Source organism: Carassius auratus, chromosome 50 (assembly GCF_003368295.1).
Source record: "Carassius auratus strain Wakin chromosome 50, ASM336829v1, whole genome shotgun sequence".
In the NCBI taxonomy this organism is placed as follows: domain Eukaryota; kingdom Metazoa; phylum Chordata; class Actinopteri; order Cypriniformes; family Cyprinidae; genus Carassius; species Carassius auratus.
In genome coordinates, this window is record NC_039292.1 from 18702344 (window position 1) to 18726161 (window position 23818).

Below are 23818 nucleotides of genomic sequence, written 5' to 3' on the forward strand. Positions count from 1 at the left end.
GAAAGCCTAAAACCATGATAAACACCCCACTCAGATAATTGTACCAGTACTAAATATTTGTTAATTTGTTGGCTAAAAAGTTGGCTGCAAAGGTGTTTGCTGATTTGGAGTGATGTAATGTAAAGTGCTTGTAAGTGGATTTTGTTTTTTCTGTTCAAAGGTGCCGAGGGGTTTTAAAAGGTATTTTATTAATTTTTAAAATTAATTTAGTTTTCATAAATAGAATGAAAGCAAATGCATTTGACTGAAGCGCATTTTATTGAACAAAAGTTTGGCATATGCCCCTAAATGTGGGATGACGTCATCAGTATTTAGGTGAGTTTTCCTGACAGAAAGATAATATTTAATATTTTTGCGCAACTATGGTTAAAGCTGGAGAACCAAATCTGTGTTTTAAATAATAAATGTGATTTATATTTGTTGCACGTGAATCTCTGCTCGTTTGATTGATGGCGTCACTGATTTCCACGTGCACGTCTCTATAGCATTTCTTGAAAAGCAGATGAGGTAAGTCTTGTTTTTTCTTTCGTATTTATGCCTAAACGATCATTTTTCACGCCTCACACGCTATTAATTATCACATTTAACTATTAATAAACCTTCATGTCGTTAAGAAGCACTCGAGAAAAATAGGGTTTCTAGTTTCTTTCCAACACCAACTTTGTGCAAAAACGTTTGCTTAAACTCACAAACATCCAATATGTGTTAACAAATAGTTTACGTTTTTATATAACTTTAAAAGTTTCACGTGTCCTGTAGTATCTTCCATTAAATATTGCGAATGTGCTGTTGTTTTGGTCAGCGTGGTCCTCGTGCAGTTTATACGTGTAATAAAAACTTTATTAATTTTTAAAAACCGTCATCTGATTGTCAAGCAGCACTTGGACGTGACTCTTTCTGCTGGTCACATCGTTACAACAGTAACTCTAGATGACAACAAATGACCTTTTTTAAGTAGTAAATGGCAAGATATTCACAGATTCGACTTTTTCGGATCAATAACTCGCGAGCAAACTCTTTTATGGCAGTCAATCATTCATTCAACCGATTCGTTCAAACCGCTGAACGAGTCATTGAATCATCCACTGAACCGTTTTGTTCAAAAACAAGGAATCACTGAAGATTCAGGAAAGAGATCAGGTGCTGCTCGGATTCGCGGCGGTTACTCGATATTAACTTGTTTATTTGCTATCAACTTTTGTATCAAAGCGATCGTGCTGCCTCCTTGTTGCTCCATCAATTAACATTAGCTTCTCAGGAACAACTCACATTGTCATTGTTGCTAGTTCTTGTTAGTTCATATTGTTATTAGCAATAACGGAGGCTTTGGCCATTTTTTTAAATCGCAACGGCAAAACCGTGTTAGCGTGGATTTACTTTAACTATCGACTATTTTCCCAACAGATAACTTACTCCGAATTTGTCTCGTTTAACAGATTGCCCCGTGCTAAACTCATCGGTTGAACCAGACTTTGACAGAAAACAGGCTGTGAGTCTTTGTCTCCAAAACAGTCCTACAAGACTTCATTTGGACCAGTTTGATGGGTGATGTGATGCCATATATTTCTACAAGTAATACAAATGTGACTGGCATTTAAAACTACAGCAACGAAGTTTATTTAACTGTCTTTGTAAAAACATAGCTCATCTAACGTTAGCTGACGTATATTGCTCTTTTGCAGAAGTAATGTCTTTGAGGGTTGTCTCCTAATTTGTCCATCAGTCTTTTTGCATCAACTAGGAGAAATTGCCCTCTGTGATGTTTTTTTTTTTTTAAATATATATTTATTTTTTTAGTCACTAAGATCACCCCCCCCCCTGGCTATACATTTGCCATCATGTTGATGTCTTGTGAAGTATCTTATTCTTTTTCACTCTTTTGCAGGCTTTGCTGTGGAATCTGAGAAATGTTAGAAATACAAATAATCAAGGTAGAGCACTACATGATGGCTGTTTCTATCAGATACAAAGCAACCAGTATTATTTTAGTATTGTAAAGATACTGTTATTCATTATTTCAAGGTGTTTTGGTTTTGTCATTTTTATGCTTATATAATATTCATTTTTATTTGCGTTTAATGAAGTAGTACATAAAGTAAAAGTAGATGAAAAGTCTAAATAAATTACAATAGCCCTAATAGTAAGGCTCTTTCTGGGATGTCATATGTAACACTGATAATTGTTTACAAAAAGAAAAAAAGGCTAGGTGATATTTTCAAACAATTTATGACAAGATATTTATGTATTTGCCCTTAAGTGCCTTACAGTAGGCAGCACAGTATTGGCTTATTTCTAATAATTTAATTATTCATTCATTAAAAAAAACACTGTCACTTTAAAAAAAAAATGTCATTATATCTCCTGAGACACCATTGAGCATTAAACTGTTTTTGCCTTAAAAGGATACTCTACCCCAAAATGAATATTTTGTCACTAATCACTTTACCCCCATGTCGTCCCCAAGCTTTTTTCGTCTTCAGAATAAAATGTAAGATATTTTGGATGAAAACTAGGAGTCTTGTGACTGTCCCATAGTCTGCAAAATAAATATTTGTCAAGGTCCAGGAAAGTATGAAAAGCATCGTCAGAATACTCCATGTGCCATCTGTGGTTCAACTGTAACTTTATGAAGCAACGACAAAACCTTTTTGTACACAAAGAAAATAACGACTTTATTCAACAATTCCTCTCCTCTGTGTCTATCCCAATCAGCGTAGCGCTGTTTTGGCAAATCTGAACTGTACGCAGATGGTGTATGCTCTTCTGATTCAGCCGCACGACAAGGATACGTTTTTTACATGTATTTACCATAAACTGTATAAAAACACGCTGCTGACGTGTTATTTTTGTTATTGGGTGCACCAGAAAACACATCAGCAGCATTGTACGACAACTGTCACAACAATCACACTCACAACAGACCCATTAGTTGTAATTTTTGTTATTTTTGGACCAAAATGTTTTTTTTGATGCTTCAACAAATTCTAACTGACCCTCTGATGTCACATGGACTACTTTGATGTTTTATTAGCGTTCTGGACCATGGCAACCCTTTAATTATTCACCCCCCCCCCCCCCTATTTTTGCAGGCTTTTTTTTTTTTCATATATTAATTTACGTATGTATTACATAAATTCCGAACAAAGGTTCAGCACATGCAGTGCCCAGTCTCCACTTTGTTAAAATGGCATACAGGTGCTGGTCATATAATTAAAATGTCATCAAAAAGATGATTTATTTCACTAATTCCATTCAAAAAGCGAAACTTGTATATTATATTCAATCATTACACACAGACTGATGTATTTAAAATGTTTATTTCTTTTAATTTTGATGATTATAACTGACAACTACGAAAAATCCCAAATTCAGTATCTCAGAAAATTAGAATATTACATAATACTAATACAAAGAAAATATTTTTACTGTGGAGTACTGACTGTGGAAACTTTACACTAGACCTCAAGCAACATGGATTGTGTGCCTCTCCTCTCTTCCTCAAGACTCTGGGACCATGATTTCCAAAGGAAAAGCAAAATTTACTTTCATCAGAGAACATAACTTTGGACCACATAGCAGCAGTCCAGTCCTTTTTGAAGCAAGACTCTTCTGACGCTGTCTGTTGTTCACAAGGAATGCGACAGCTGAAACCCATGTCTTTCTTTCATCTCGGTGTAGTGGTTCTTGAAGCACTGACTCCAGCTGCAGTCCACTCTTTGTGAATCTCCCCCACATTTTTGAATGTGTTTTGTTTCACAATCCTCTCCAGCGAGCAGTTATCTTACCTCATGCTTGTACACTTTATTTTTTTTCTATCTTTTCCTTCCCTTCGCCTCTATACATGTGCATGGACACAGAGTTCTTTTAACAGCCAGCCTCTTTTGCAATGACCTTTTGTGTCTTGTCCTCCTTGTGCAAGGTGTCATTGGTTGTCTTTTGGACAACTGTCAAGTCAGTCTTCCCTATGATTGTGTAACCTACAGAACTAGACTGAGAGACCATTTAAAGGCTTTGCAGGTGTTTTGAGTTAATTAGCTGATTAGAGTGTGGCACCAGGTGTCTTCAATATTGAACCTTTTCACAATGTTCTAATTTTTTGAGATACTGAATTTGGGGTTTTCCTTAGTTGTCAGTTATAATCATCAAAACTAAAATAAATAAACATTTGAAATATATCAGTCTGTGTGTAATGAATGAATATTGAATGGAATTAGTGAAATCAAATTTTTGATGATATTCTAATTATATGACCAGCACCTGTAATGTCTCTTGAGACACCATTGAGCAGTATGTCTGTTTTTGGCTTAAAAGGATACTCCGCCCCAAAATGAAAACTGGGATTTTTTTTTTTCACTTACCTACATGTCGTTCCAAGCCCGTAAAAGTTTTGTTCGTCTTTGATACACAATTGAAGATATTTTGGATGAAACCCGGGAGGCTTGCGACTGTCTCATAGACTGCAAAGTAAATAACCGTGTAAAGGTCTGAAAGTACGAAAAGCATCGTCAGAATAGTCCATCTGCCATCAGTGGTTTAACCGTAACATTATGAAGCTACAAGAATACTGTTTGTACACAAAGAAGACAATTCCTCTCCTCTGTGTCTCTCCAAATTCATCTACAAGAGTATTCTGACAATGCTTTTAATACTTTCCCGGACCTTGACAATGTTATTTATTTGCCAGTCTATGGGACCGTCACAAGCCTCCCAGTTTTCATCCAAAATATCTTAAATTGTGTTCCAAAGACGAACAAAACTTTATGCGTTTGGAAAGACGTGGGTGTAAGTGATTGAAAAATATTCATTTTGGGGTGGAGTATCACTTTAAAGGACATTGAAATTAAAGCTATCTTCCTTTTGTATCTTAAAAAAAATTGTGTGTATATGGTGATTAAAACACACAGCTGTCAGAAGCTTTTATTGCAAAGATTTAATAAATATTCTGTCTACTCCAGTGATCAGTTGGTATGTAGCACGCACACACTCTGCTTTTTGTCAGATTGAAGATCCAGGATGTCTGTGGGCTCGAGTTCTGAAAGGACCAGGCATTCAGCCGGACAGTCCGGAGGATTATGAGAACCTGAGAGTGAAAATGAACCTCTTCTACCATGATGTCGACCTGGACGTTCAAAAACTAAAGCCTGCTGAACTGAAGGAGGGGCTGGTATGCCATTTCAGAAGATGCATATGATAGATGGATATTGAGTTGTCTAATAAATGATCTTAACTGACTCTAAATGATGTAATGGAACACAGTTGATTAAAAACCAAAACTTAAAAAAGGTGACCGTTTTTGTCACAAATGTGCATTTATGTAAATATTCAACTAAAACGTTGGAGTTCATTTAAAGAGGGTAAAATAAGAGAATGTTTTGAGAGAGTGTGTTGACGCTGTTTGATGTAATGGCTTTGAATAATGCCTGTCTGCTCTCAGATGATTGATCTGTCAGCTGTCCCGTCTCCTCCCTCAGGTGTGTGTGGTGTTCAGTCTGGATCTGAAGAGTTGGTGTCGAGCGGTAGTCGAGTCGGTCTTTCAGGGGACGGGGGACACTCAGGCTTGGTGCTTGTTATTAGACCACGGAGATCGCATCATCGTCAGAGCAGATGAGTACGAGACGTTTTGCAGTTTGTATTTTCTCAAAATGTAATAAAATCTTGGAAACCTAGATGACAGAAAGTGCATCCTGTTTTTCTTTATTTTACAAAAGCACAATGTCCACAATGATGTTTCTTTTTTAAACTATTACAGTTATAACAGTGTGACTGTTGTTGGTAAGTTAATGGTGTAATACACTTATCATAATGTAAATACTATCACATTGTGCCCAAGATGTTATTACCTTTTGAGAAAATTATTACATTATAAACATTTTATCACATGAATAATGTAATGCTTATTACACTATGTGTAGTTATTACACTGAGTTTCTACAACAGTTGAGACACTTCATCCACAGGACATCCACATTACATTAGCACTTGGGTTTATAGTGTTTTTTCTCTCAGTGTAAGATCTCCTCTTGAGAGGTTCCTGCAGCTGCCTTTCAGAGTGAGACGCTTTAAATTGGCTGGAATTCGTCCAATGACACTACAGGTGCCCATCTCAGAAAACACAGCAGAGCTTGTGTAAGTCAGATCTCCTGAAGAAACCTTTTTGCATCAATATTCATGCATGCATTCTGAGCCACTGTTTGTATCTGTCTTGATCTCAGTCCATCTTCAACATGGGACAGCTCTGCCACAAAATACCTGCACAATCTATTACAAGGTAAACGTGTGCTTTGGTTAGTCCAGCTCATGCTTACTGTCAGTAAGTATTGATTTCTCAGGCTCTGCTTGTTTTTAGTGTCGACTCTGGTTGAAGCCGTTCTGTGTGAAACCCAGTTAGGCTGCTCTGCCATTGAACTCTACTTGACTATCAATGAAACAAAGGTAAATTATGTTTACATTACATTATTTTGCCATCCTCAAATCACAGAGTTGTCCTGAGCAGGACTTTGAAGAAGCGAGATGGACTGCAGATGATTTGGGTTAAATGTTATGTTGCGATTCACTGTGATTGTGTAGATCTGTGTAAACGATGAGCTCGTGGCAAAGAAGTTTGCTTGTTTCATGAGAGAGGAGTCCAGCGCGCTGGAAGGGAACAGGAATGGAGATCGCACTCCTATCAGCCTGGCGTGGGACATCTACTCCAGCCCTCACCAGCTCCTAGAAATGAAAGGACGCTGCCCTATCAAACCTCCACCGCCAGATATTCCCATCGGAAAAGAGCGGAAAGATGCTCCACATACAGGTAAGGTCATACAAGGGTTGGACAAAATTAGTGAACATCAGTTATTATAAGGGTTTATATCGTGTGTATTTGTTTGTTTGCATTTTTTTTTATGATTAATCACACTACATTTAATTTTGTTTCTCATCTAGAAATCGATGAAGTTTCTCATTCAGAAAAGCAGAAACCACAGGTGTCAGAGGAAGCGCACACGCCACGTCGAGCTCCTAAACTGATGCGCAATGCTGGAACCGATACTGTGAGTGTTCGTTTATAATGATATGGCAGTGTGTGTGTTTGTGTGTCTGCCATTCAAACTCTTTATTTCTGGTTTGATCAGATTGGCAGAGGATGGCGTATCAGAGCGGAGGCCACTGACATCTTCTCAGATGAATGCTGTGGTCAGACTCGCATGCACAAGCCTCAGTAAGATTTCCACCTGAACCTCATCCCTCCTGACTTAAGTCATTACTCGTGTATAATACAGTTTTTGATTGAATTACCATTAAGTCAGGTGTCAATCCAAACACAAACTAAGTAAACTTGCCAACAAAATAGTTTAGTAAATAATAGTTTTTCTTTTCACAGATACATGTTTGACACACTTTCACATTCAAAGCAGATTCCTCAAGTAAGTACTGATGTGTCTTTCAAAACTTTATTACTTTATGTATCTTGTGAAATTGAAGCAGTTAGTACCCGAGTGAAGAATGATCAGAAAATGAGTGACTGTGAAATGACACTCTTAATATTTTCAGCCTGATCAAACCGATAATAACAGCATTGCTCCGACACCAGCTGCAAGCTCACCATCATGGTAGGATTGGGATTGAGTGCATCTGAACTCAGCCTCATTATACGTACTTCAGACCAGTTATTCATTCTGCAACCCACCTAACTGACATCAAAATGTGGTTTCGTTTGTGCTACGTGTCTTCATAGTGCGAGTGACTCCTCTGAAGAGCAGAAAGTGGCAGCTCTCTCACAAGAGCCCAGTCTTGAAGATCAGCTGACCTCTTCTAGGTAGGTTTCTACGTTACTTCTAAACTTCTATTGCCTTTTTCATCTGATTTCACTATTTATTTGATGTAATTGTGGACAGACTTATGCAGTTTCTAAACCCTGATCCACTCAATCCAGACCAAGAGTCTCTAGATGCCAAAGTAAGAGCCTCTTAGTTAAATAATTTCTTGGTTCTCATATGTATTGTGGTATTCAGTCTTGCTTGTGTGGTTTTCACAGGTTGAACGCTGTAATCCGGGACACTTGGGAGTTATAGTGCACTCTGCCCTTCGTGTTGAACCCTGCCGTACCCTGACACGTGCACCCATCAGTGAACAGTTCAGAAAGGTGGACCAGCGTGCTTTAATGTTATCCATATCAGAATAATCATTGCATTATTTATCATTTTGCATTATTTGACACATTTCTGCTGTACAATGGAAAGTCAGTCTAACTCTGTTAACGAAATCGAGGACTGTGAGGTATAATTGGACCGTTGTATTAATGATTTTAATATATGATTCTTGACCTGTTGTGTCTGATTAGGTTGCATTTGTTTGTTTTAGTTCCTGTTGTGGAGGAAGTATAATGGACCGAATGTAGCAGAGAGTTACTGTTGGCCCTCTGTGGCACGAGGTTTTGACACTGTGCTGGTGTCACACAGCGGAGACAACCCTCTGTCCTATATTCCTCCTCTGCTGATGCTGTTACAGACGGTTTCTGTCGTCTCCAGTCTCGCTGCTCGCAACGGGGTGAGATTCACTGCTCTGTTGTTGCTCACAGAAGAATAGTGTTACACACTAAATGGCTTTAAAAGAAACAATGCTACCGCTTCACCTCTGGGCGCAGGAGACCACTTGATGTAGCTCCACCTCTGGGTTTACTGGTCCATGTTTGGTTCTGGTGGGCCCTGTGGTGCAGCTCCACCTTTGAGCTCAAGAGGGGCCCATGGTGCAGCTCCACCTCTACCATCAGTCTTGGTTGATCTAATTACAAGTCAATACCACACTGAACGCCCATGTGAAAGGTGGCTAATGCAACTTAGTCACTCAAACCACTGTAAGGGGTGGTCAGAAGCCTCATATTAGTGTAAACAACCTCAAATTAGGGCAAAATGAGCATTTCAAATTTCCAACTTTGTATGGCACAGCCCATACATATGCACAAGAGCTCATAGAAGATCTCCGGCATGGTGCAGATCCACCTCCTTACTGGTCCCTTTGGTGCACCTCCATGTTTGGGCTTGGTGGGACCTATGGTGCAGCTCCACCTCTAGGCACATCTAATCAAATAACATTGAATGATGACAAAATAAGGCTTTAATTTTTGCTGATTTCATGTGGTTTGGGAAGAAAAAGGCTTTGTGTAGCATGTTTGAAAAGAATACGGTGTAAGCACAAGACTTCACAGAAAATCTCTGATACAGTGCAGCTTCACCTTATTATTTATGATCTGATCCCAGTTTTGCTGCTACATCTTCAGTTTCTCTCTGTCTGCAGCCCATAGCAGTGATCCTGTGTCCGGGCTGGGAGAAGGTTCAGACAGTGCTGGAGCTCCTGGAGGACAGTAAAGCAACGTACAACCTCCATCCCACCAGTGTGCTGCTGGGTGTGGACCAGGAAGAGCCCAAGAAGTTCAAGATCCAGAGGAACTGTGAGATTTTGTCTGCCGTAGATTGTGGAGCGTTTCAACTCATTTGAATCTGGACCGATGCCGAAGCTAGCTTTAATGTTGCTGTGATGTTAATGAAGGTCAGCTGCTGGTGACCACACCGTTCACCATGATGAGGCTGCTGGATGCTCAGTGCTTCCTGTTCCTGAGACTGTGTCACCTGGTGCTGGATGAGGCTGATGTCCTGTATTCACAAGCACCTGAGCAGGTGACACCAGAGAAGAGGACAGCACATTTTAAGAAAATGGCACACTCAAATTTGCCTGACCGGTCTTTGCTCTTTACCTCTCTGTGAAGATGTCCGTAATCCTGAAGCACTTCCAGAAGGTGGTCTCTGGAGAGGAGAGGTCGTCGTGCCCCAGGCAGATCATCGCAGTGGGCAGCCGCTGGAGCGCCGGGATTGAGGCTCTGGTCAGAGAGCACATGATCTACCCCTCCGTCATCATCACCGTGATGGAGGAGGCAGCTCTCTACGGCAGGGTACATCAGGTCAGTCTTCACAAACTGAGTTATATCTCTCCCGCCCTCTGCTGAGCGCTGACTTCCTGTCTGTGTGTTTCCCCTTCAGAGGGTTCAGCTGTGTCTGGACTGCGACAAGATCTCCGTTCTGCTCGGGTCGCTGGACTTCCACCCGCCCAAACCTCAGAAGACCCTCATCATTACCAACTCCGCAGAGGAGACCGAGCATGTGTATAAGGTACAGACTTCCACCAATCACAGCGAAGGATGAGTCATGGACCACCAATCGCATTAAATGTATAAAATCATTCCTGTGTGGTGGTGAAAATTTAAATTTAACCGTCATGCTCAATACTACAGTATGATTTAATGAGAAATCGTTTACTATGTTTGCAATATTTGAAGCCACCGATGTCTCAATGCTGATTGGCTTCCGCTTCTGATGGATCTGACTAATGCACATCTGTCTTTCAGGCTGTGGTCAACACGGCCGTCTTCACACTGAAAGCTCATGAAGACGTGACGGATCAGTTTGACTTCGTCATTGATCAGTGGAGGAAAGACATCAGCCGTGGAACGCAAGTCATTCTGGGTAAGTATCTGTAATATGCTAAATGTGTCAAGGTGTCTCTGTTTTTACACTGTTAGTGTTCATTTTCGGTTCCTTGAAAAGACATTTTGTTGGTTAGGCAAAAAAAAAAAAGTTTATGTAAATAAAACGTTTCCTTGAGGTTTGGAGAACGTTCCTGTTACGTTCTGTTATCCTTTATCTTCTATATGTCAGTAATTAGTAAACATTAGTTTTATTCTTTATTTGTTGTTTGGTTAACTAAAAGCTATGAGTCTCATAATTAATAAATAAACAGGTATTTATCATTACCACAAAATAATATACCATCACACGAGATAACATTAATTCATGGTCGCATACACAAAAAAACAAAAACACTATAGACAGCATTTCTAGAAGTTAAGAATTGGTTGCGAAGACATAACCAAACGAGATCATGTGCTAATATTAGGGAGCGTTGGTTCTTCTTTCTTCAGTCACCACCAATGACTGTCTCAAGGCTCTCGGCATCCGGGACGCCACGTGCGTGGTGCATTATGGGTTTCCCAGCTCCCCCAAACTCTTCGGCAGCCGCCTGTTCTGCATGTCAGAGCATTTCAGAAACCTCTCGGATATGGTACCTCTTTCGATTTCTTTTGTTCTCTCCAATTGTTTGGGACATTTGTGAATGTTGTAAAAATATACGTCCCGCACAGGATCATGCCGAGAGCTCCTCTCCTGCAGCTCAGTCCGTGTGGCTGCTGTCGGAGCTGAACGCCCGTCACGTGTGTGGCGTCCTGCGGTACCTGAGGAGAAGCGGCGCTCTTCTGCCCCCGGAGCTGCTGACGTTCGCTCTGGGCGTCCAGCAGGCCAAAGAGGAGCAGAAGACCGACAGACCCCTCTGCTCCTCGCTCAAGAGCTTCGGCTTCTGCAGGTCTCTGCTTCACTGTAGTACTTCCACCAGGCGTTAATAGTGTTAAATGCAAGTAGAAATCATTTGTGAACACATGCTGCTAACTTGAAAATGTATGCAACCTCTTTCCAGAGACAGCACAGTTTGTCCGGATCGACACATGATCAACAAAGCCCTGGATCAGCCAAAGCACCCTGACTCTGGGAATATCATGGTTCGTTATCATAACTTCTCTGGTTTTTGTCTCAAGTGGCCACAAAACAGCTTTTTACAATCGGTTCTTTTATGTTTTGAGAGAGCGCTGAATATTAATTCTGGACCTTTTTTTCGTGTCTCAGTGTCTCTTCTGCTAGCGGTTGACTGTAGATGTTTCTTTTGAAACTTTTCAAAAGGTTTTGCCGCTGTGCATAAAGTCAGCGAATGTGTACTCGGGCCGCATCGTGAGCCAGAAAGAGGATCGTTACGAGACTCTCGCTGCTGAAATGAACGCACACTACGCTAGTGAGAGACTCTGTGCTGTCCAAGTGCTCAAAGGAGAGCTTTACGCCATCCAAGAGGAGAACATCTATAACCGGTAATCACACAGACGCCCTCGTGAACACGACCCGTTAATACTACGTTAACCAGGAGTCACTCCCACTACGCCTTATATCCTGATTTATTTGTGTCACTTCTTTCCAAACCCAGACGTTTGAAAGGTTGTGTGTGTAAATGAATAAATGACATGTATCAAATGTAAGTTGATGGGGAAGAGTTGTTTGATTGGTTCTAGGGTGCGTGTGACGGAGCTGCCGGAGAAAGGAGAGCAGCTGTTCAGCAGCGTCACTGCCTGCTTCATAGATGAGGGCCGCACACAGGAAGTGAAATCACACCAGCTTCTCCAGCTTCCTCCTCGGTTCCAGGCTGTGCCCGACCAGGCTGTGGAGATCATCCTGTGCAGAGCGCAGCCCGTCGATGGGGAGGTGGACTGGAACCCGAAGGTCTCCATAATCCTTCTGAAAGAACACCGTTCTTCGGTTTGAACATAAACGGTTGTTTTAGAAACGAGGAATGTCTGTTTTCAGGTGACCAGAGCCATCAGTCAGAAGATCCGAGGGAAGCTGCATCAGGCCAGGGTTGTGATGAGTGTGGGAAATACTGTCTGGGTTGATCCTATGGTACGTGTTCAACGTGTTTGCATCAGTTGCCTTAGCAGGTTTCGCTGGTCCAGTCTGAAGTCATTCTGGTGCTCTTTTCTGGATCTGTTCTCTTCACACAGGTGCGCATGACGCGTGTTCCTGGTCTGAAGACCTACATTAATGAGTATAACGTCCATGCGGAGATCTTGGCCTCTGGGTTTGGTGTCAATAATCCTCAGCATGTGGATCTGCTGAAGAGCGTTTTCCAGGGAGATGAGAACGCAGTCATGCTCCAGCACTTAACGGATGACAGGTTTATTACTAATATTCAGATCAGTCTAATGGTTTACAATAGAAAGGAATAGAAATTTATATTTTGTGTCAAGAAAATCAAACCTATTTTTAGGTACATTAAGGCTTATTTCATTGTTATTGTTATTTTTAACTGCTATTGTTTGTTTTTAATTTAATAAAAAAGTGAAATTACTGCACCCAGATTAACACTCGGGTGTGCAGATCAATGAAAATCATGATGATGTCAAATGGGAAATGCAGGATCCGAACTCACTTGTGTATTTTATGAAGATTTGTTGATTATTTTATTATACAAAAAGCACGTATGGATCAAACGTTTCAGCACCCAGCCTTGCTCAGTGAATCATTCCCGTATTAAATATTTAGGTCATTTTTTACAATAGAAAAAAATTGAAATATATTTTCTAGGGATGCACCGGTTGACCGGCCATAAATCGGAACCGGACGGTTTTTGCTTAAAATACGCGATCGGCAATCGGCCGGTTTTTGGTCTTTTTTTCGGCCGATTTTTCCATAAGTTCGCTCGCGTGAACACACTACATTGTAATCGTTCACTATGTCATTTGTGTGGAAGAGTATTTCGAAATCTGTGCGCATGAAACGGGCAGCCGATCAGTACTGGAAATCCAGAGCTACATGTCTGAGGCACAGATAGCAGCAGGAAGCGTTCAGCCGTTGGTGTACTGACGCACAAATAAGAGTCGCTCTACCGGTCCGCGCCCTGAACACGGGTAGACCGTGAAGAGATGTTCAGCTCAACTTCTCACGTGTTGCATGAGAAACAAAACGGACTAAACTGTGACAAAACTGAAAGGTTTTTTTTGTTTTTTTTTATAGAACTTGCATACACGTTTGAAAAGCCAGAAATAAGCGTCAGTTCTGCATTAGGATGATTATTTTTTATTTTACCTTAAAATTACAGACTTAATTTAATTTAAAAATCACCTGCTGTAGTACACTGAAAAATAGTGTTTTATTCATCCAATTAAAACATTTTAGGGTAATGATTCACATGTATATTCTTTTTTTACTTGAGACAATAAGTTATTTATTTTTCACTGGCTCAAGTAAAAAAAAAAATTGCTGTGCATCTTTGTTTTATTCGCACCAGTTTTGGAAAATGTATTTATTTAGCATACTTTTATTTAGTCTCACTAGTAAAGAGCTTTTTTTTTTTTTATTTAAAACCAAATTTAAAAACTAAAATACTGAATGCTGATTAAGAAACATCTTGTTGATTGTGTTGTGTGGACTGTAGAACTATGCAGTTTTGTTGACTTTAATTTCACATGGTTACAGTTAATCTTTATATTTAAGGCCAGTTCTCTGTAGTTTCAACCCAATTCAAAAACAAAAGCTAAATGCTGATGTCTGTACCATCTATGTTTGTATTGAATGTAGGCTACTGATTGTGCAGTAACTGCCTAATTTCAGATGGCTACGGTTATCGTTTTCAATAACCAAAAGCAAGTGTGGCCTATTAAATACCAAATATCTTGTTTATGTACATTTTCTGTCTTTCTTGTTTGTTGCTTAAAAGAAAAATCGGAAATCGGTATCGGAATCGGCCAATTTGCTTGTAAAAAATCGGTATCGGTATCGGCCATGAAAAATCATGATCGGTGCATCCCTAATATTTTCCTTTTGAAATGGTCCACATTGCATTGAATCACGATTGGGAGGAAACTCTTCTTCCAAAAACTGATTTGTTTCTAATTGGATTGGATTCTAACTGAAACTCCTCTGATTGGTCGTTACGTTCCAGAAATCAAGTGAAAGTGACGTGTAGTCAAGTATGGTGTCCCATACTCTGAATCTGTGCTCTGCATTTCACCCATCCATGTGAACACATCAGTGAACACACACCCGGAGCAGTGGGCAGACGTATTGCTGAGCAGTAAAGAGTGCTATTGCTAAAAACAGTTGTGTGTTATTGAGTCAACACTTACTTTCATATCCAAAAAGCCCCTCATCACGAACCCTTCTTGAGATTGACATTCAAAGGGGGTGGCTTACTAACTTGCAGTGTTTGTATTCGGAGGAGGATGGAAACTCACCCCTCAAAACATGAATCAACGCAATGCTCATTCCTGTTATCTCAGAGAACCAGGATTACTTAAAAAAAAAAGGTAAAGAGTGATTTTGTTTCAAGAAACCACAATTTTTGTTTGACAGGTTTGAGAGCCCGTCGTCATCCTCTCAGCAGAGAGCTGATGTTCTAGAAGACGCTCTGACCAGTAAGATGAAGGAGTTAGTGAGCAGTCATAATGCAGTCATGGAGTTCAGCCAGACTCCCATCAGCCCCCAGAACAACAGTGCTGTCCAGTGCAATGGACACCTGAAGGACAGGAATGATGATGATTCTTCAGAGGGAAGCGGGGATATCATGAGGTTTGTTTTACTGATGTATTCAAAAAATCTCACCTGATGTATTTTTGAATTTAGTTTTTTCATCTTCAGTTTGTTCCAGTACTATTATGCTACTATCTCCGTTTGTTATACTAACTGACTTTTAGGCTACAGGATACATTGAGCATAGATGCTTTTCAGTTTCTTTCTGTTGTTTTCGCTACATATGACATTTTGCTTTATGGCATCCTCCTAATCTTTCCATTCGAGCGGTTGCATTTTTTTTGTTTTGTTTTACCGCCAACCTACAGTAAGTGTGTCCATACTAAAAGAATAGTTTACTCCCCCTCAGACCACACAAGGTGTAGATGAGTTTGTTCATCAGATTTGGAGAGATGTAGCATTGCATCACGTGTTCACCCGTGGATCCTCTGCAGTGATTGATTTATGCAACACAAACCTCATTTGTTCGTCATCAGACTACATTGGTTTATTTTCAACCAGTTCAGAATAAGAACTGACTCTTGTCTTCTTCTCTGGTGTGTGATAACTGACTTTCTCATTGTTTTCAATTTTCAGCCCTGATCCGAATGGATTTTCATCTCCGAACCCGACCAGACCTGCCAGCTCTGAAACAGGCATGTTTATTCCCATCTAAGGAATAGTTTGAAGTCAACTAGTCTGTTTTCTTCCCATTTATAGTAACACTTGGTTTTTCCCACATTATGTAGACGGAGATGAAGCCCTGAACATCGACAAATTGCAGGCAGTCAATGAACCACAGAATATCCACAATCCAGCCGCCTTCTTATTCCAGCCGACCGGGTGAGTTAGAAGTATTGTAGAAACTGTTGAGATTCGGTGATACCACGTGTGAAGGTTTTCTGATTATCGTTCACATCTGAAAGTAACACAAAGTGTTTCCCGGGTAGTTTTCACCCACAGATCAAATGGTTCCAGAGGGCCGAGCTGGTCACGGTCTACATAAAGCTGATCAGTCCAGTGATGCAGAAGTGTGAATTCCTCTCAGACGCAGTCATTTACAGGTCACATGCTCATAGACCATCTGTTTATTCAGTTCTTTATTAACATTTTTCATGTTAGAAAGGCGGTTTAATGGCTGTATTTTCTTAACAAAACCGGACGGCTAAGAATGGATGTATGGTTTTTAACACGTGTATATTTGATGGGAATTTCTCATGTATTTGAATCTCAGTGGGTACGTGAATGACCGGCATTACTACACAAAGCTCGAGCTGTCCGGTGACATCCTCGCTGAGGAGTCCTCGTGGGAAATGAGATGCAATGAGCCTGTGATCAAGCTGAAGAAAAAGGAAAAGCGGGACTGGAGTTCACTCCTCAAACACAAGGCACCATCTAGATCTTATTACAATGTCGACAGTTCATTAGACCAGAGAAAGGGTTTAATAAGTTTGATTTGTAATGACTGTTTTTGTCATGTCTGTTAATCCACAGAGCCCATTTGTCAGCTATGAATTTGACCACATTGACGAGACTCGTGTTTCTTCAGTAAACGGTGAGGAGTTGATCTGTATCTGATGGAGTAAACCTTCCTGAGATGATGTTTGATTGGGGATGCCAACAGTGTCATTTAGTTTAAACCATGATAACAATACAATTCTGCACCTTTGTGAGGTTTCTAGGTGATTTAGATCGGGGGTTCCCAAAGCAGGGGTCGGGTTCGCCAAACCACGAGGAGGGATCGCAAGATGATTTCCAGAAATCAACTAATTTTTTTAAGGATTAGAAATAGCATATTTTACCCATAAAAAAAAAAAAAAAGATAGTTGAATTAAAAATAAAACTCCAACATAGCCTACCCAACTAATTAGGTAAGTGGGGGTCCTGAAGTAATGGCACTGTTATTTTGGGATTCATGAGCTGAAAAGTTTGGGAACCCCTGATTTAGATCGTATATATATCCCTCCCTTTGCTTCATGCTAGGGTCTTCCTCATTTATTTCCCATGGTTGGTCAGTTTTGACCACGAACAACCAAATAGGTGTGATGACTTATGTATGAGCAGTTGTCATCAAGTTTTGAACCACTCAGATTAAGAAAACAACTAAATAATAATAGTTATTTTTAAAGTTTCATTTTAAATAATTATTTTAATAGAGTTGAAACTGCATGTTTACTGTGTCACTTTAAATGGCGTGTGTTGTCGTGGATCAGGGCACTTGTTCCTGGCCGAGGTGGGAGAGGAGGGCTGTTACGTCAGCTCTGAGAGCGACAGCGACAGTGACTGAAGACAACCGATCCCAAATACTGAACTCTTGTACAGTACGTTCAGTAGCTGAAATACAGATCCATTTCATTTCCTTTAATTGCCCAATAATAATAATAATAATAATAGTAATTTCAGTATTTGTTTTGTTTATACAATGTCTATTGAATGGCTCCCCTAGAGTTAAACAGTAGAGTTTTACCATTTAAGAATCCATTCAGCCGATCTCCGGGTCTGGCGGTAGAACTTTTAGCTTAGCTTAGCATAGATCAATGAATCGTATTAAACTGCTAGCATCTCACTCAAAAATTGTGTAATGAATAGTTGCTATTTTCTTGGCTGGGGGTAAGCAAGTTGGGTCCTGGAGAGCCTTGGTCCTGCAGAGTTCAGATCCGACCCTAATCAAACACACCTGAACAAGCTCCTCAATGTCTTCAGGATTACTAATCTACAGAAAAGTGAGGATTTTTTTTTTTCAGGGTTGGAGCTGAACTCTGCAGGAAACCAGCTCAACAGGACAAACTAGCTGGGGACTATTGTTTTGGGGGGGGGGACTAATATTACTGTACATGCTGCACCCATTGTGCGGCAGGAAAGTTCCTTGATGATTACGCCGGATTGAGAGTATAGTTCCTAGCCAAATCGGCCTAGAAAATCGCAACTTTTCATTTTCCATCGGTTTTAGTACATGATGTAATTACAGAAGAGTAAAGTTTTAAATAGGAAAAATATCGAAACTCTTTGGTCATTTTTGAGCGAGATGCTAACGGTCCAATCTGATCCTATGATCTATGCTAAGCTAAACGTGCTACCGCCAGACCTGGAGATCGGCTGAATGAGATTGAAAACATTAAAACTCGACCATTTAACTCTAAGGGAGTTGGAAAATAAGCCTATTTTCAAAAATGATGGAGTGTTCCTTTTAAGTTCAACTAGTTTTGTTCAAATGTTTTGTGAATGTCAACCTTGCTGATTGATTGTAGTGCAAAATGTTTTTTTTCATAATCTTTTTTTTTTCGATTTCATAAATTAATACACATTGTGTAACATAATTTTGTGTGTTCTTTATGAAGCAATAAAGTGATACCAAAAAAATAGAGTTTCATGGTTTGTCAGATTAAAGTTGCAATGAGTTACACTCATATATATATATAATGTTTTAGTTGAACTAAAATCATAGGCACGGCTAGTCATATGATCTACATTAACAGTGTTAAATATGGTGACACGTGGATGGGAAAATGCATAGAAATTATATGCAGATAAGGTTATGCATAGTAAAACTAGGCGTTGTAAGCTCCATATATGGTGATTTCGGGGAGGAGTCCGGGTGGAGAAGCACGTACGCACAATCTTCCCCTGACAGATTTATAAAGGGATTTTTGCGCAGGTTCTGTTGTAGGCCCCCTGTGGTCTACTTTATAAATGTTGCATAGGCTACGCACAAAATGGGCATAGTAAATGCATAGGTAATTTTCCACGCACATATAGGGATTTACAAAAAATAAACTTGGCGTAAATAAGGATGCACCGTACGGACATTATAAACCATGCTTACGAACTCTTTTTCATTAAGTGAGAAAAGTAATTAAGTAAATAATGATTTCAAACTGTTTCCATGTCAATATACACACATTTACATGAAATATTGCGCTCACATAAATGGAGAGAAACAGTCTAAATGCATAATTTTACAAAAAACATAATTACATAATTTTATTAACAATAGGCTAAATAATTTTCATGTGGCATTCTATGTTTTAATGACAGCGAGGAGTGCTATAGGTGCAAAATAATTCATCTTTAAACTAAAGTACATACCACATGTTATGAGAAATATTTTAGTGAGAATAATCAATGATGCGATTAAAAATTTATATTAATTTACAAATGATGACACTTTTTTTTTTCAGTGGAGTGGAGAAAATATGATATTAAATAATAAGATGTTAAAACAAACCTAAAATATTATTCATCTATTTGTCCTGATTGCGTAAACAACAATAGTTGTTTTTAGCCAATTTTAAATTATAACCGTAGCATAGCTTGAGCTGAAAAAAAACCCCATCACTATCAAGATATAACTTCACATCAACAAACCTTCCACTGTCCAACCACACACTGCAATCAGATATACACTGTTGCATATACACTGTTAAATATACACTGTTGCATATACACTGTTGCATATACACTGTTAAATATACACTTAAATATACACTGTTGCATATACACTGTTGCATATACACTGTTAAATATACACTTAAATATACACTGTTGCATATACACTGTTAAATATACACTGCTGCATATACACTGTTGCATATACACTGTTGCATATACACTGTTAAATATACACTTAAATATACACTGTTGCATATACACTGTTGCATATACACTGTTAAATATACACTGTTGCATATACACTGTTGCATATACACTGTTAAATATACACTGTTGCATATACACTGTTAAATATACTCTGTTGCGTATACACTGTTGCATATACACTGTTAAATATACACTGTTAAATATACACTGTTGCTTATACACTGTTGCATATACACTGTTAAATATACACTGTTAAATATACACTGTTAAACTTATATACACTGTTGCATATACACTGCTGCATATACACTGTTGCATATACACTGTTAAATATAAACTGTTGCTTATACACTGTTAAATATACACTGTTGCATATACACTCTTAAATATAAACTGTTGCATATACACTGTTGCATATACACTGTTGCATATACACTGTTGCATATACACTGCTGCAAATACACTGTTAAATATACACTGTTGCTTATACACTGTTGCATATACACTGTGTAAATATACACTGTTGCATATACACTGTTGCATATACACTGCTGCATATACACTGTTGCATATACACTGTTCAATATACACTGCTGCATATACACTGTTAAATATACACTGTTGCTTATACACTGTTGCATATACACTGTAAATATACACTGCTGCATATACACTGTTGCATATACACTGTTAAATATACACTGTTGCATATACACTGTTGCATATACACTGTTAAATATACACTGTTGCATATACACTGTTAAATATACACTGTTGCATATACACTGTTAAATATACACTGTTGCATATACACTGTTAAATATACACTGTTGCATATACACTGCTGCATATACACTGTTGCATATACACTGTTAAATATACACTGTTAAATATACACTGTTGCTTATACACTGTTAAATATACACTGCTGCATATACACTGTTGCATATACACTGCTGCATATACACTGTTAAATATACACTGTTAAATATACACTGTTAAATATACACTGCTGCATATACACGGTTAAATATACACTGTTGCATATACACTGCTGCATATACACTGCTGCATATACACTGTTAAATATACACTGTTAAATATACACTGTTGCATATACACTGCTGCATATACACTGCTGCATATACACTGTTAAATATACACTGCTGCATATACACTGCTGCATACACACTGTTAAATATACACTGTTGCATATACACTGCTGCATATACACTGTTAAATATACACTGTTGCATATACACTGCTGCATATACACTGCTGCATATACACTGTTAAATATACACTGCTGCATACACACTGTTAAATATACACTGTTGCATATACACTGTTAAATATACAGTTGCATATACACTGTTGCATATACACTGTTAAATATACACTTAAATATACACTGTTGCATGTACACTGTTGCATATACACTGTTAAATATACACTTAAATATACACTGTTGCATATACACTGTTAAATATACACTGTTGCTTATACACTGTTGCATATACACTGTTAAATATACACTGTTAAATATACACTGTTGCTTATACACTGTTAAATATACACTGTTAAATATACGCTGTTGCATATACACTGTTAAATATACACTGTTAAATATACACTGTTGCATATACACTGCTGCATATACACTGTTGCATATACACTGTTAAATATAAACTGTTGCTTATACACTGTTAAATATACACTGTTGCATATACACTCTTAAATATAAACTGTTGCATATGCACTGTTGCATATACACTGTTAAATATACACTGTTGCATATACACTGCTGCATATACACTGTTGCATATACACTGTTAAATATACACTGTTGCATATACACTGTGTAAATATACACTGTTGCATATACACTGTTAAATATACACTGTTGCATATACACTGCTGCATATACACTGTTGCATATACACTGTTCAATATACACTGCTGCATATACACTGTTAAATATACACTGTTAAATATACACTGTTGCTTATACACTGTTGCATATACACCGTTAAATATACACTGCTGCATATACACTGTTGCATATACACTGTTAAATATACACTGTTGCATATACACTGTTAAATATACACTGTTGCATATACACTGTTAAATATACACTGTTGCATATACACTGTTAAATATACACTGTTGCATATACACTGCTGCATATACACTGTTGCATATACACTGTTAAATATACACTGTTAAATATACACTGCTGCATATACACTGTTGCATATACACTGCTGCATATACACTGTTAAATATACACTGCTGCATATACACGGTTAAATATACACTGTTGCATATACACTGCTGCATATACACTGTTGCTTATACACTGTTAAATATACACTGCTGCATATACACTGTTGCATATACACTGCTGCATATACACTGTTAAATATACACTGTTAAATATACACTGCTGCATATACACGGTTAAATATACACTGTTGCATATACACTGCTGCATATACACTGCTGCATATACACTGCTGCATATACACTGTTGCATATACACTGTTAAATATACACTGTTAAATATACACTGTTGCATATACACTGCTGCATATACACTGTTAAATATACACTGTTGCATATACACTGCTGCATATACACTGCTGCATACAAACTGTTAAATATACACTGTTGCATATACACTGCTGCATATACACTGCTGCATATACACTGTTAAATATACACTGTTGCATATACACTGCTGCATACACACTGTTAAATATACTCTGCTGCATATACACTGCTGCATACACACTGTTAAATATACACTGCTGCATATACACTGCTGCATAGACACTGTTAAATATACACTGCTGCATATACACTGCTGCATATACACTGCCGCATACACACTGTTGCATATACACTGCTGCATATACACTGTTAAATATACACTGTTGCATATACACTGCTGCATATACACTGCTGCATAGACACTGTTAAATATACACTGCTGCATATACACTGTTAAATATACACTGCTGCATATACACTGCTGCATACACACTGTTGCATATACACTGCTGCATATACACTGCTGCATATACACTGCTGCATACACACTGTTAAATATACACTGTTGCATATACACTGTTAAATATACACTGTTGCATATACACTGCTGCATATACACTGCTGCATATACACTGTTAAATATACACTGCTGCATATACACTGTTAAATATACACTGCTGCATATACACTGTTGCATATACACTGCTACAAATACACCGTTACATATACTGCATGTGAAACAGACGCCCCCTACTGGAGAAACCAACAACTTGCTTCATACATGAAGAGCTGCAGTAAAGAAATACACTTTAAATTATATTACTATTTTTATCTATAGGAAATATAATAATAAAAAACATTTTGATATGGTGTTGTGTCAAACATTAATATAAAGCACATACACATTTATATATTTATATTTGCTTTATTCCAGTGTTTTAAAAGCAGTTGGAAATTAGTTTAGCATATTCTGTTAAAATGCACAAACTGTCTGTCTTTTGTGTATTTTATTATTAGATAAGAAAAGATGTTGGCAGCTGTACCTATATGTGTTCAGTGTATTATTTATTTCATCATTTTATAGAGATTGTGGCGTGGTGAGAATTATCGGAACTAATAATAATCCTCAGCTCACACCTCTGACAGTACAAGCACCTGATTGTGAGACTCTTGAAGGGGACTCAACGAGCCACTGAGCGTCCCCTAGAGGAAGAGACGAGTTACACATGATTTACACAACCAATGAAATCCTTAGAATCTTTTGCGGGGCGGGGTTTGCGCTCAAAAAAGTCACGCCCTCACGCAATGCACTGCATGCGACTGCATGCATACAAGGACCCAAAGTCGCCTTTTACTGCCTGTTCAAAGCTAAATTACATTTTGTTGATGGCTATATATCTATATAACACTAAAAATAATTATAACATCAAAAATATACTTAAAAAAACCAAAATGACTTATTTTTAAATTAAAAATAATTCAAATCGAAAGCAACATATTGGAAATCTTATCAGGGGTCACGCAGGCGGCCCTTG

The 23818-nt window shown here is 38.5% G+C and overlaps 1 protein-coding gene across 5 annotated transcripts; it reads left to right on the forward strand.

The window, feature by feature from the left end:
- Positions 1-454: 454 nt before the first annotated feature.
- Positions 455-18476, forward strand: tdrd12 (tudor domain containing 12). 5 transcript variants are annotated; one of them, XM_026239565.1, is made up of 36 exons: positions 455-507; positions 1437-1572; positions 1886-1931; positions 5000-5164; positions 5472-5608; positions 6007-6126; positions 6213-6268; positions 6347-6432; positions 6568-6793; positions 6925-7031; positions 7113-7198; positions 7361-7403; positions 7531-7589; positions 7715-7795; positions 7875-7935; positions 8015-8122; positions 8341-8526; positions 9274-9427; positions 9526-9653; positions 9743-9934; positions 10014-10142; positions 10379-10496; positions 10952-11091; positions 11171-11388; positions 11500-11581; positions 11760-11941; positions 12140-12347; positions 12432-12524; positions 12626-12798; positions 14976-15191; positions 15729-15787; positions 15881-15974; positions 16082-16195; positions 16366-16519; positions 16626-16686; positions 17345-18476. In XM_026239565.1, the coding sequence occupies exons 3-36, from the start codon at positions 1908-1910 to the stop codon at positions 17416-17418; spliced, it is 4134 nt and encodes a 1377-aa protein (XP_026095350.1). In that variant the 5' UTR covers positions 455-507; positions 1437-1572; positions 1886-1907; the 3' UTR covers positions 17419-18476. The 5 variants fall into 5 exon arrangements, with proteins under 5 accessions (XP_026095350.1, XP_026095351.1, XP_026095354.1 ...); XM_026239566.1 differs by having other exon boundaries at positions 462-507; positions 1437-1545; XM_026239569.1 differs by lacking the exon at positions 455-507 and adding an exon at positions 1117-1140.
- Positions 18477-23818: the final 5342 nt, after the last annotated feature.

Bases quoted from the DNA above. Each gene is read 5' to 3' on its own strand.
- tdrd12 (XM_026239565.1), top strand. From the start codon at position 1,908: ATGTTAGAAATACAAATAATCAAG. The intron at 9,428-9,525 runs GTGAGATTTTGT...ATGTTAATGAAG, and splicing joins GTTCAAGATCCAGAGGAACT to GTCAGCTGCTGGTGACCACA. The intron at 12,525-12,625 runs GTACGTGTTCAA...CTCTTCACACAG, and splicing joins CTGTCTGGGTTGATCCTATG to GTGCGCATGACGCGTGTTCC.